Below are 13273 nucleotides of genomic sequence, written 5' to 3'. Positions count from 1 at the left end.
GAGAAGACAACGTAAATCTCTGTAGAGCTCCGTCACTTCACAAGACACGGTCTTGGCGAGCATCCGTCAAAACAGTGAGGCGACACACGTCAGCTAAAACCACGATATCACTCTATATTTCACCTGCTTGGCAGTAATGTTAGCTGACCAGACGAAGGTCTCCATGAATCACTGCTGATCCTAGTGTTGGCTTTTCCTGCTTCAGCCTCCCGACCGCAGCCGGAGGGAACAGGGGAGACACTGGCACCCAGTCAGAGACGATAACGTAACTCGTTGCGAAGCCCCGTCACTTCACAAGACATGGAAAACCTCTGTTGGTCTGGAGGAGCTGCAGCAGTTATTTCTGCACAAACGTCCCCTGTACATTCACTAGATATTCTCAGAGCTAAACTAACTCTTCTGCAGTGTGTAGTGAACGCGCGTTCACGTCTAGAGGTGGAGCGAGCTGAGCTGTCTGAGTGAAGGCGAGCAGGCAGAGGAGGAGGGTACAGCGGCTACACGCGAACGCGCATATGCGAGCGCGCATGTGTGACGACCCGCTACATTTATGCGCGTACAAAGTTACAAATAGTCCCTTTAAAGGGACTGTTTGTAAGAATCAGAAATTCTTGTTAACAGCGACACCTGTAGCCGTTAAGTCAACGAAAGTCAGCGTCGGGCTCGTGCTTGTGCTCGCTCTAAATAAACATGAACGAGCATCGCTCAAAACAGTGAGGCGACAGAAGTCAGCTAAAACCATAATATCACTCTATATTTCACCTGCTTGGCAGTAATGGTAGCTGACCAGATGAAGGTCTCTCCATGAATCAATGCTGATCCTAGTGTTGGCTTTTCCTGCTTCAGCCTCCCGACCGCGGCCGGAGGGAACAGGGGAGACACCAGCACCCGGTCGGAGACGATAACTTAACTCGTTGCGGAGCCCCGACACTTCACAAGACACGGGAAACCTCTGTTGGTCTGGAGGAGCTGCAGCAGTTATTTCTGCACAAATGTCCACTGTACATTCGCTAGATATTCTCAGAGCTAAACTAACTCTTCTGCAGTGTGTAGTGTGCGTAAATGCACGTGAGGTGGAGCGAGCTGTGAGTGAAGGCAGGCAGGCAGAGGAGCAGAGTACAGCAGAGACTCTGGCCCTGGAGACCAAAGCTACGGTCTCCCCCAAGTCCTCCGACCGCGGCCAACACTGTTTTGCAAGACTGGCTCCACTAGATAAAACTTTGGTGCTTCTGTGTAGTTTGTGTTGGAGTCTTGTCTGAACAGCGGAACCACACGCGAGCGCTCATGGGACACCGACCTGGATTGATTTATACGTGTAAGAAGTTACATGATGCCAATATCTTCACTCTTCTCGCATTAACTTTGACAGCCCTCATTCAGATCCAAGAGCAATAACATGGAACAGTACTCAGTATCAAGTTTAAAATGTCCTGCACTCTACTTTTTAAAAGCACAGTAAAGACGTATTATCAACCTAAAGTAACAAAAAAAGAAGCATTCGTTATTAGTCATTAATTCAGAATGGCTCTTTTGGGGTTTTTATTATAGTATATTGGATTATAATTAGCAATGCATTAAGAAGTAGGCAGCATTTTAGTGTTTGCCTTTGAGTAGCATATACTAACTACTTTATATAAAATACTAGGTAGTTTAATCTGATTTTGTTATATAAGATGATCATATGTTCTGCATGAAAAATCTTTACAAATAAAATAAATGTTGTAAAGTAAAAAGTAAAACATTTCACTCTGCAAATACCTACAATAATCCTCAAGTACAGCACTTGAGTAAATGTACTTAGTTACTTCTCACCCCAAGTAGAAGTCTGCACTTCCAACTAGGAAGCGGAAGTCGAGCAAATTCTCCTTCAAAATAAAAAATGAAAGTTGGCAAGAAGTTACATTTAGCGTATTTTTTTAACCCCACAGGCTTTGCGTGTCTGAGTTTTGCAGTGTTGACTCGCATACAGCTTAGATGCTTTAATTTGCTACGCAGTTAAATCTAACTTTTACACAAAATGTGCCACTGTTCGTCAATCCCCGTTTTATTTTGAAAAGGTTTGACCAGAAGTTGGTTTTTTTTAAACACTCGAGCTAGCCTGGTTCTACAACTAGCTAAGCTGCTTACTTCTGGGAGCTGCAACTGAACAACCAACCAACTGAACAACTGCGATATTATAGTGTATAAGAAGTTAATCTATGACTGTAAACATTTTAGTTATTCATCAGCCCGAGAGGACAGTAGACATCGACATCGAGCTCAAAGCAAAGCAGTCTGGACAATGACAGTAACCTTACTTCCGGTTTAGGAGCCACAGAGAAACTTGAGCTTTAGCTTTATTAACAGTGGTTGTCCTAAGTTATTTAGCAAGATGATACGAACTGAGAACTTTAAAATGATCTTTCAAGTTTTCAAAGACTTGGTTCCTGTCCTCACCAGTGGGATTTTAACTGTGGTGCTTCTATCATGTGTTTTGTTCTGCATCCAAACATATGTGGACCTCACCGAGGGGGTCTTCAGTGTTGGTGCCACTGTGTTTCTAAATGGACACCTCCACAGGCTCTTCACGTACCCTTTTTACCACAAAACCTCTGCCCAGCTCCTCCTGAACATCACAGCCTTGGTGTTCCTCAGTGGCAGCTTGGAGAAAGGTGTTGGCACCGTCCGCTTCCTGATGTTGTTCCTCCTGCTGTCCACCACCACAGGCTTGTTTTACAGCTTCCTGGATCTTCTTCTGCAGGGTGACAGCAGCAGCAGCCAGAGTCACACCGAGGGGTTGGTTCCTGTGGCTCTGGCGTGTGTGGCTTTAACCACCATGCACACTAAAATGACTAAAGGATTCCTGTGTGGAGTCAGTTTCCCAACCATGGCTCTCCCTTGGGTGCTCCTCATCATCACCACTGCCCTCATTCCTCACACGGTGCTCCCCTGTAACATCATCGCCATCCTGGTCGGGTGGATGTACGGGAAAGGATGGTTCTCTCGTCTGGACGTGTCTGAGGCCAGGGCTGGCACTCTGGAGAAGATGATGCCTTTTAGGTTGTTGAGGAGCATCAGGGGGGTGAAGTTTGTCCCTGCTTCCACAGAAGAGAGGAGGAAGACCGTCCTTCCACAGATCAATCCAACACCTGGGTCCTACCCGGTCCAGGCTTACGCTCCATTGTCAAGCATTAATACTGCGGCCAATATTCATGAAGGCTGGTCGAATTCGACCAGTGCTCTGTCCAGTGCCACACCGCCTCTTGATCCTCATGGACATGGATCTCCACATAGCTTTGGGCTAAGTCATGGACACGGTTCAGACTCGGAGCATAGTTTTGGCCAAAGCTGCAACCACGATCATGGTCATAGCCATGGCCACGATCATGGTCATAGCCATGGTCATAGCCATAGTCATGGTCATGATCATGGTCATGGTCATAGTCATGGTCATTCATAGCCATGGATATTTATTTGATTGCTTTACAACACTCTGACCATACAGACAAGCCTAACTTTGTCAATACTACACTATTTTTCAACACATATGGGCACCTGCAGCATGTCTTTAGATGACTGCGTCGTCTAAAATGTCAAATGCTTGGACACATTGTTAAGCTGATTTTGCAGTAGGCTTCTCCAGTATTCGTGGACTGTGTGCCTGACTGTATATTTAAATGAATTTAATGTTTGTCTGAATGTTTAAATGTTATGGCTAGAGTTGTTACGATACCGATACTAGTATTGGAAATGAGTCTGATACTGCCCAAAATTCGGAATCGGGTATCGGCGAGTTATCTAGTTAATCTCTAGTTATGGCACTTTTGTACATACATTTAAAAATATACTTCTTTTGTACCATTTCCCCTCATTTCTTTAAATAAACAAATGTGTGGAAAACATAAAAAGTCTCTTGGAAAAAAAACCCTCATTGAACACAGTCTTTTAAGGGTTGTGTGCACACCCCATCCTATTTTTAAAGCATGTGCAGGATAACAGATTAAATGTTATTTTCAATGCAATACATTGTGAATATATTCGAAATGGTTTTAAGCTTCTAAAAGTGAATTGAATTAGAAATTCGTCAATCATCAGGCATAAGAATATACAGGTTTACCTGTATATGAGCAAGAAACTAATAACATCCTGCTGATGTCATGGTCAGTGATCAAACAAAAAATATTCAATACGGGCATCAAGATAGATGAACAAAAATCAAAAAAGCTGAAAAAAGTTTAAAAAAAAAATCACAAAAGTTTTTACATATATTGAAAGACCTCCCTCCAGACATGAATTATGACATAAAAATACTCTGCTTGGAAATATGTGTCTGATATAGTTTTTCCACACACACAAAAAATCAATAACCTTTTTAAAAAAGCTTGAATTTATATCTACTCCCCCTCTCACATTGAAAAATCTTCTGTGTATGTAATCACGATGTAATCAGTTACACTATGTCCTGTTGGCCATTTTCCTGATTTACGACTTTTCTTTTCCAGTTAAGTTTTGGGAGCTTTAATCAATTTTTTTGCCCTTCAAAACCTTAACTGTTATCGTGTTCTTTTCAGTTTTTCCAACTATGAATCTTGCTGGTATACAAGCCCCTAAAACCAATGAGATTAGCAAAAATCTCTTCCACAAAAAACAATCTTCAAGACACCACTGATATTTATTTATTTGTGCTTACATCATGATGTCTTTATTGAACACAAAGGGTTAACACCCAACCAGCACTATCTTGCATGGATTCAGGTTGAAAATGTGGCCGCATGTTATTTTTCCTTGTTATTTAAATTGTGTGAGAGTGAAGATAGAAAAAGGTAGACAATAAATTCAAATAAAGCTCAAAGGATATAGAGAGACAGTTTTAGTTCTCATGTAATTTGGTTTAATTGACTCTTTTTGCAAAGACACATATCAGAAACTCATACAACTTGACACCTGAGTCACACTGGCGTAAAAATGGCCACTGGGCTGCCTACTATACTGCAGTATCAGTGATGCCGGCATACAGATTACATGTTCATTTCAAATAAGGACTCAGTCCTCCCAGGCATCTCCATATACGTTCTTCTTCACTGTAACATAAGAGAGATAAAAAGATGAAGAGTTAAGTCATTTAAAGACAACAGATGTACTTGAATATCAACCCCTTGACTTTTCCTAACCCAGAAAGTGTTTCACACATCTGTGCAGTAGAAGCTTACCGTCTTTCTTGGGTCTCCCTGGCTCCTTCTCAGGAGATGTTTTGAGCAGCGTCTCGGCCTTCTGGGTGAGCGTGACCTCGTAGTTCTCTCTGTTCTTGAGCCTCAGGTCCTCATAGAGGATGGGCTTCCTCCTGGGCTCATCGTCTTCCACTGAGGGTGGGGACAAGGAAAGGGACAAAGACAGTTATGTAGGAAAGTTGACAGAAAAGTTACTTACTGCCTAGCAGAGTTGGGGAGCCCATTTCATAATAGGACAGATCTGGGCCTAGTAAAGTTTTATTTGCAACTCGGGTATGTTTTTTCTCTGTGAAGGAGCTCATTCATTCAGCTCATATTTTATTGTCTTTGCATGCATCTTAATTGTTAAATTTCTGATTTCAGGAAGTAGAAAAAGAGTATGCCATCCAAATCCATTATAAAGCTCTTCTATATTGATTATTTCAGCGTCTCTGTTCAGCACTGGAAAGAAGGCCTTTCACCATAGCTGCAAACAGCTCTCTTTTTGTCTTTGGTTGAGTGCATTGTTAAGAGAGATGTACCTACACATTGCTATAGTATTGACTTAGGCCAACATCTTTAAATAGGAATAATAACAGAATCACTCATTAATTCTACTGCCATTATCCAACTGCAGAATTGGGACAGTATACAATCAATATTTCCCTTTAGCAACAGTACACACAGTGAATAAAAAGCAAAATCCGTTGTGTGCCAGTTTTGTATACAAATATCAGTATCAGCATTGTTCAGTATGAGTTGAAAAATATCAGATAATGCTAGATTGTAGGGCTGAAGCTATTGATTACTCCATCATATACTCGAGTAATCGGATAAAAAATACTTTTGTTTTATTAAGGAGCAAAAGTAAATATACAAAAAAAAATAAGACCGGTCTCTTAAAATGAACCACTAATTGGTTTCCTTTTTAAAAAAACCTATTGCTTAAATTAATATGAATTAAATTGATTAAAGCAAAGCTTCTATGCAAAAAAATACTCGAGGAATCGTTTCAGCCCTAGTAGATTGAAAAAAAAACACCCAAAAAATATATATTGCTCCATCTTTGTCCCATTGTTTGCCTTATGAAAGCTTTATAGCTTTACATTTTTATCGCAAAATACTGTTTAACAAATATAGTATTGATTAGCAAAAGTTATTGTCAATTGTTGGTTTACAGTGAGTGGTGGGTCCTTCTTTTGTCTTTATGCGTATTTGCACAAAACATGGTCATTTTTTGCAGTGTATCTGAAAAACGTATACAGCAGCTCTCTGTGGTACCTGGAGCGCTGAAGTCATCTGCTCTGCCCGCTGGTAAAGGTGCCTCTGCATTGTAGTCATATTCATAATCTCTGCTGTTGTTGGGCGTCTGCTCGGTGTCATCTGCTGGCTGGAACATGGTGTCAAAAGACGGGGTGTCTGGGTCACTCATCTCTGACTGAGGTCCTTTGGGCCTTGGTTAGGAGAACAGGCAAATGGTCAAGGAGTAGTTGGTGGACATATAGTATCACAATCTAATGTGTGTTGTACTCACATTTGTGGAGGCAGTCCTCCTGTCCTCTGTCTGAGGGCCTCTCCCAGAGGGGAGTTCTCCAACCTCTTGAACTTCTCCTGGCACGTCTTCATGTACGACATTTTCCCAGCCAGGTAGCCACAGAAGCCAGCGACTGAAGAGACAAACATACTCAAAGATAAATATTTTATATTTTAAAACCCAGTTAATGATTATGAGACAATATTTTTGTCATGACTATTTGCTCTTTCATATAATAGTTAATTTCAACTAGGGGCACATGCTATCATCATTGAGAAAAGTACTGTTAGTGATGTGAATATGATACTTTTGACTGTTCATACACCTAGACTGGTAAAATAAGTTTAGACATTTTCATCACTTAAAAGGGACTGTTTGTAACTTCTTACACGTATAAAATCAATCCGGGTCGGTGTCCTTGTTGCTATGCTGTTCAGACAAGACTCCAACACAAACTACACGGAAGCACCAAAACCGCAAAGTTATATCTAGTGAAGCCCGTCTTGCAAAACAGTGTTGGCCGCGGTCGGAGGACGCGGGGGAGACCGTAGCTTTGGTCTACAGGGCCGAAGTCTCTGCTGTACTCTGCTCCTCTGCCTGCCTGCCTGCCTGCCTTCACTCACAGCTCGCTCCACCTCACGTGCATGCGTGCACACTCCACACTGCAGAAGAGTTAGTTTAGCTCTGAGAATATCTAGTAAATGTACAGTGGACATTTGTGCAGAAATAAATGCTGCAGCTCCTCCAGACCAACAGAGGTTTTCCATGTCTTGTGAAGTGACGGGGCTTCGCAACGAGTTACGTTATCGTCTCTGACTGGGTGCCGGTGTCTCCCCTGTTCCCTCCGGCTGCGGTCGGGAGGCTGAAGCAGGAAAAGCCAACACTAGGATCAGCAGTGATTCATGGAGACCTTCGTCTGGTCAGCTAACATTACTGCCAAGCAGGTGAAATATAGAGTGATATCGTGGTTTTAGCTGACGTGTGTCGCCTCACTGTTTTGACGGATGCTCGCTCACATTCAGGTAGCGCAGGCACACGGGCGAGCGCGAGTAACAGGACACTGACTTTTCGTTGACTTAACGGCCACAGGTGTCGCTGTTACAACCAATTTCTGATTCTTACTAACAGTCCCTTTTAATATGAGGCAGTGTGTCATCTCCCAGCTTTCATGAACTTACAAACCACTTTTGGTAGAGATCCAAACCTTGGAGATGCAGCCAGAGTCCCTGCAAATAAACAGAACAGGGTCAATTTAGAGTTCACAGTGTGTTTATTTGTATTTCACAGATATATGTTGCTGATTCCTCTACATTTATGCATAGTATTACCTTTAGCAACTAGGGCTTGAGTGATAGCCACGCTGATCAAAGAGAAGGGTACCGCTGTAAAGCAAGGGTATTGGGTGTCAGACTCAACAGAGGTGTCAAAGAAACATCCACTTTTTCACATCATTAATCTGACCTGTATGTGAAAGCAGGGAATGAAATTAGCACCTGCCAAATACAGGGTAAATGTTGGTTGTGGCAGGTTTTCCTTATATTAAGAAATATTATTTTTATAAAGCAATTCTAAAGCCTAAATTAAATTTATGGTAACACAGGTCCACACATTTCATGGTAATTAGGTGATAATTAGCAAGTAACCTATTTGAAATTTCTTTGGAATTACTGCCAAATTACCCCAATATTTACCTATAAATCTATTGAAAATTACTTTACTATAAATAAAATTTAATAATTATATTCCGCTGTTTCCCAATAGCTGGTAATTTATTTAATACATTTCCAGGAAGAGAATACAAAGTTAATTGATATGTTTTATTTCTATGTCTGCTGGTAAATAGATATATATAATATAATTAGCAAATAACTTCTTTGAAATTTCTTTAAAAACTCTCTGAATTATGACATTCGCTACCAGGTTACATTTGTGTAGACAATAAGTCACATAAATGGTGAGATTTGTGTCTGATCAGAAGTGTCTTCTATTAGTTTTGGTTTTGGAGGTAAATATTTGGTAAATATTGGGGTAATTTGACAGTAATTCCAAAGAAATATCAAATAGGTAACTTGCTAATTATCACCTAATTACCATGGAATTTGTGGACCTGTAAAATGAAGTGTTACCAAATATAGTAATGCATTAAGGCAGGGGTCTGCAACCTGCGGCTCCGGAGCCACATGCGGCTCTTTAGCTCGTCTCCAGTGGCTCCCTGTGGATTTTTAAAAATGGAAATTAATAACTGTTTTTTTGTTTACATTTTCATTTTTATTTATCATTGTTGTAGGTCTATGGTACGACGGAGTATTAGGTTCACATTGAGAAAAAAAAATTAATTTGAGATTTCGAGAATAAAGTCATAGGTTTAAGAGAAAAAAAGGCGTAATATTATGAGAATGATGTCATAATATTATAAAGTAGTAATTTTACGTGCAATTTTTCTTTTCTTGTAAAGTTATGACTTTATTTTCGCAATATTACTTTTTTTCTCGTAAAGTTATGACATTATTCTCATAATATTACAACTTTTTTCTCGTAAACCTTTGACTTTATTCTCGTAATATTCCGACTTTTTTTCTCATAATATTATGACTTTATTCTGTAAATCTCAGATGTTTTTTCCCTCAATGTGGCCCTAATACTCCATAGTACATTTGCACTTTGGCCCTCACTGCATTAGACTTATATACTATATACTTAGACTATAAACTATGTTCAACCTTCATCACAATGCTCAAATGTTTTGCGGCTCCAGACAGATTTTTTTGTTTTTGTTTTTGTCTCTTTTGATAGTAAAGGTTGCTGACCCCTGCTTTAAGGTTACATGATATATTCCATAATTCTACGGTCTGGTACCACTGACTCAGTGTTTACAGTTTTAAAGCATTCTACCTAGATGTCAGAAGTGGCAGACAAAAAACATGAGTGGTCGGTAGAAATGTTCAGTGACCTCAACACACACACACACACACATTTATCTTTTTTGATATATTTACTGTATTGTTATTGTTGTTACTATATATATCTTGTCCTAATTGTTTGTTATCATTATTATGTAGTCATATTATTTCTTTATATTAATCTTGTCCTAACTGTTTGTTATCACTATTATGTAGTCATATTATTTCTTTATATTAATCTTGTCCTAACTGTTTGTTATCACTATTATGTAGTCATATTATTTCTTTATATTAATCTTGTCCTAACTGTTTGTTATCACTATTATGTAGTCATATTATTTCTTTATATTAATCTTGTCCTAACTGTTTGTTATCACTATTATGTAGTCATATTATTTCTTTATATTAATCTTGTCCTAACTGTTTGTTATCACTATTATGTAGTCATATTATTTCTTTATATTAATCTTGTCCTAACTGTTTGTTATCACTATTATGTAGTCATATTATTTCTTTATATTAATCTTGTCCTAACTGTTTGTTATCACTATTATGTAGTCATATTATTTCTTTATATTAATCTTGTCTCTGGGTGGAGGCTTCAGATAAGCCCAGTGTTTTTTTTGCCTCTTCCTGCACTTTATATTTTTCATTTATTGTTTTGTTATGTTGTATAGTCTTAAATTGTGCAAAACAAATAAATAAACAAATAAAAAAACCTGCCAGAGTGGCAGGTGAGGAAAAAGGTTAATTTCAGACCATGTGTGTGAAAGTCAGACACTTACACCTGTACCAGAAGCTCTCCTGGTTGCACTCTCTGAACACCCTCTTCTCCTCCTCTGTGGGGATGTACTCCACTCCCACTGGAGCCTGTAGATTAAAACAAACACAACAACACCTTTAATTCAATTAGTTAATTAGCACAAGACCTGTTGGCAAGCCACTCAGACAGAGCCACCACTTCACAGACAAACTAATGCGATTCAAACAGACAGCAGACAAACACTAACTAGCATCCTTCAGTTCATCCAGAGTTTAAGCTTGCAAGCTACCACGTTAGCATGCTGGTTTAAAGGTGTGTTTACCTGAGCTCCTCTTTGCTGCCGCTCCTCTGTGAAACCTGTGTTAGAGGACATGTTGACGGCAATGTCAGGTTTAATTTAAGCGTTCAACAGCATGTGAAATAACAAGATATAAGACACTGAACGGTCTGACTTCTTCTCTGTGTGTTTGGTACAATGTCATTGCTCCAGCTAGCACTGACATGACCCGGAAGTTAAAAAAAGGAGGCATTTGTGGGTTAGCTGAGGCGACAAAAGTGTTGTTATTATATCTGTATATTTTAAATAATCATACATTACTGTTTTACTAGTGAATGAAAACGTAAAAGAGTACATTAGTTAGACAATGGAGATTAAAACTGGGTCTTTTATTTTGAAAGTTCAAGAGTTAAAGTGGTGACCTACTCCCTCTAGTGGTTGTCAAGATAATAACAGCATTACTATGTCATAACTCCAGAAAAAAAGTCATAATATTACGAGAATAAAGTCATAACTCCAGAAAAAAAGTCATAATATTACAAGAATAAAGTCATAACTTTAAGAGAAAAAAGTTATAATATTACAAGAATAATGTCATAACTTTACGAGAATAAAGTCATAACTTTACGAGAAAAAAGTAATTATATTACAAGAATAAAGTCATAACTTTACGAGAAAAAAGTCATAATATTACGAGAAAAAAGTCATAATATTACAAGAATAAAGTCATAACTCGAGAAAAAAAGTCTTAATATTACGAGAATAAAGTCATAACTTTAAGAGAAAAAAGTTATAATATTACAAGAATAAAGTCATAACTTCACAAGAAAAAAGTCATAATATTACAAGAATAAAGTCATAACTTTATGAGAAAAAAGTCATAATATTACAAGAATAAAGTCATAACTTTACGAGAAAAAAGTCATAATATTACGAGAAAAAAGTTATAATATTACAAGAATAAAGTCATAACTTTACGAGAAAAAAGTCATAATATTACAAGAATAAAGTCATAACTTTACGAGAAAAAAGTCATAATATTACGAGAAAAAAGTTATAATATTACAAGAATAAAGTCATAACTTTACGAGAAAAAAGTAATTATATTACAAGAATAAAGTCATAACTTTACGAGAAAAAAGTCATAATATTACAAGAATAAAGTCATAACTTTACGAGAAAAAAGTCATAATATTACGAGAAAAAAGTCATAATATTACAAGAATAAAGTCATAACTCGAGAAAAAAAGTCTTAATATTACGAGAATAAAGTCATAACTTTAAGAGAAAAAAAGTCATACTATTACAAGAATAAAGTCATAACTTTACGAGAAAAAAGTCATAATATTACAAGAATAAAGTCATAACTTTACGAGAAAAAAGTCATAATATTACGAGAAAAAAGTTATAATATTACAAGAATAAAGTCATAACTTTACGAGAAAAAAGTCATAATATTACGAGAAAAAAGTTATAATATTACAAGAATAAAGTCATAACTTTACGAGAAAAAAGTCATAATATTACAAGAATAAAGTCAGAACTTTATGAGAAAAAAGTCATAATATTACAAGAATAAAGTCATAACTTTACGAGAAAAAAGTCATAATATTACGAGAAAAAAGTTATAATATTACAAGAATAAAGTCATAACTTTACGAGAAAAAAGTAATTATATTACAAGAATAAAGTCATAACTTTACGAGAAAAAAGTTATAATATTACAAGAATAAAGTCAGAACTTTACGAGAAAAAAGTCATAATATTACAAGAATAAAGTCATAACTTTACGAGAAAAAAGTCATTATATTACAAGAATAAAGTCAGAACTTTAAGAGAAAAAAGTCATAATATTACAAGATTAAAGTCATAACTTTACGAGAAAAAAAGAAAATAACACGTAAAATTACTACTTTATAATATTATGACATTATTCTCATAATATTCCGACTTTTTTTTCTCGTAAAGTTATGACTTTATTCTCAAGGTGGAGCTTTAAATTCTAATGCAATACTGTATAGTTTACTAAATAATAGTCCATCACATTAATAATGATAATTAATTGTCGTATTTTGTGATTAAAATCTGAATCTTCAACGTCAATGTCAGGTAGGCTAAATAATAAAATCAACACATTTTCCTTTCTTAAAGGACCCCTTGAAACATGTTATTTGTGTCTCAAGATACTAAATCTAAATGTGAATTTAAACATGTTTTCAAGAGGCTTTATCTCTGGAAGCGAAATACGTGCATTCCTTGTCTAAATGTCTTTAATTTTTTTTGGTTCTTCAAGGTTTCACCTTTTTTCAGTGTTTTAGTATGTGGGAATGTACAGTATGTGTATATTGTGTTATTGTGATGAGTTGTTGTTGTTGTTGTTGTTTGCTACTGCGGCAAAACCAATTGCCCCTCGGGGACAAATAAAGGTCTTGAACTTAAATGTAGTACTAATGTTTTCCTCTGAAGTAGAAGTACACAGTAAGTAAGTAGTAGTATACAGTTGAGTTGCATATTTTTAATGTGCTGTGGGGGCCTTTTCAAAGTTATTTCAGGGCACAATGAGTTAGAATAATAGCATAATTCTATAATTTTCTTATCTATCTAAACAGCATAATA

At 37.3% G+C, this 13273-nt stretch overlaps 2 protein-coding genes across 2 annotated transcripts; one reads left to right on the top strand and one right to left on the bottom strand.

Annotated features, from left to right (window-relative positions):
* The first annotated feature begins 2042 nt into the window (after positions 1-2042).
* rhbdd2 (rhomboid domain containing 2) lies at positions 2043-4136 on the top strand. Its single transcript, XM_037764714.1, has one exon. It carries the CDS (start codon positions 2369-2371, stop codon positions 3434-3436), a length of 1068 nt encoding a protein of 355 aa, XP_037620642.1. The 5' UTR covers positions 2043-2368; the 3' UTR covers positions 3437-4136.
* Positions 4137-4844: 708 nt separating this feature from the next.
* LOC119485261 (OCIA domain-containing protein 1-like) lies at positions 4845-10911 on the bottom strand. Its single transcript, XM_037764715.1, has 8 exons — positions 10703-10911; positions 10403-10487; positions 8046-8099; positions 7896-7943; positions 6718-6850; positions 6465-6637; positions 5187-5336; positions 4845-5057 (listed from the first exon to the last, which is right to left on the bottom strand). The coding sequence occupies exons 1-8, from the start codon at positions 10751-10753 to the stop codon at positions 5020-5022; spliced, it is 732 nt and encodes a 243-aa protein (XP_037620643.1). The 5' UTR covers positions 10754-10911; the 3' UTR covers positions 4845-5019.
* Positions 10912-13273: the final 2362 nt, after the last annotated feature.

This window comes from Sebastes umbrosus, chromosome 3, assembly GCF_015220745.1.
Source record: "Sebastes umbrosus isolate fSebUmb1 chromosome 3, fSebUmb1.pri, whole genome shotgun sequence".
In the NCBI taxonomy this organism is placed as follows: Eukaryota; Metazoa; Chordata; class Actinopteri; order Perciformes; family Sebastidae; genus Sebastes; species Sebastes umbrosus.
Note: the sequence above shows the minus strand (reverse complement) of the source record. Positions and strands in the feature narration are given on the sequence as shown.

Bases quoted from the DNA above. Each gene is read 5' to 3' on its own strand.
- rhbdd2 (XM_037764714.1), top strand. From the start codon at position 2,369: ATGATACGAACTGAGAACTTTAAAATGATCTTTCAAGTTTTCAAAGAC.
- LOC119485261 (XM_037764715.1), bottom strand. From the start codon at position 10,753: ATGTCCTCTAACACAGGTTTCACAGAGGAGCGGCAGCAAAGAGGAGCT. The intron at 10,488-10,702 runs GTAAACACACCT...TTTAATCTACAG, and splicing joins GGCAGCAAAGAGGAGCTCAG to GCTCCAGTGGGAGTGGAGTA. The intron at 5,058-5,186 runs GTAAGCTTCTAC...CTTATGTTACAG, and splicing joins AGGGAGACCCAAGAAAGACG to TGAAGAAGAACGTATATGGA.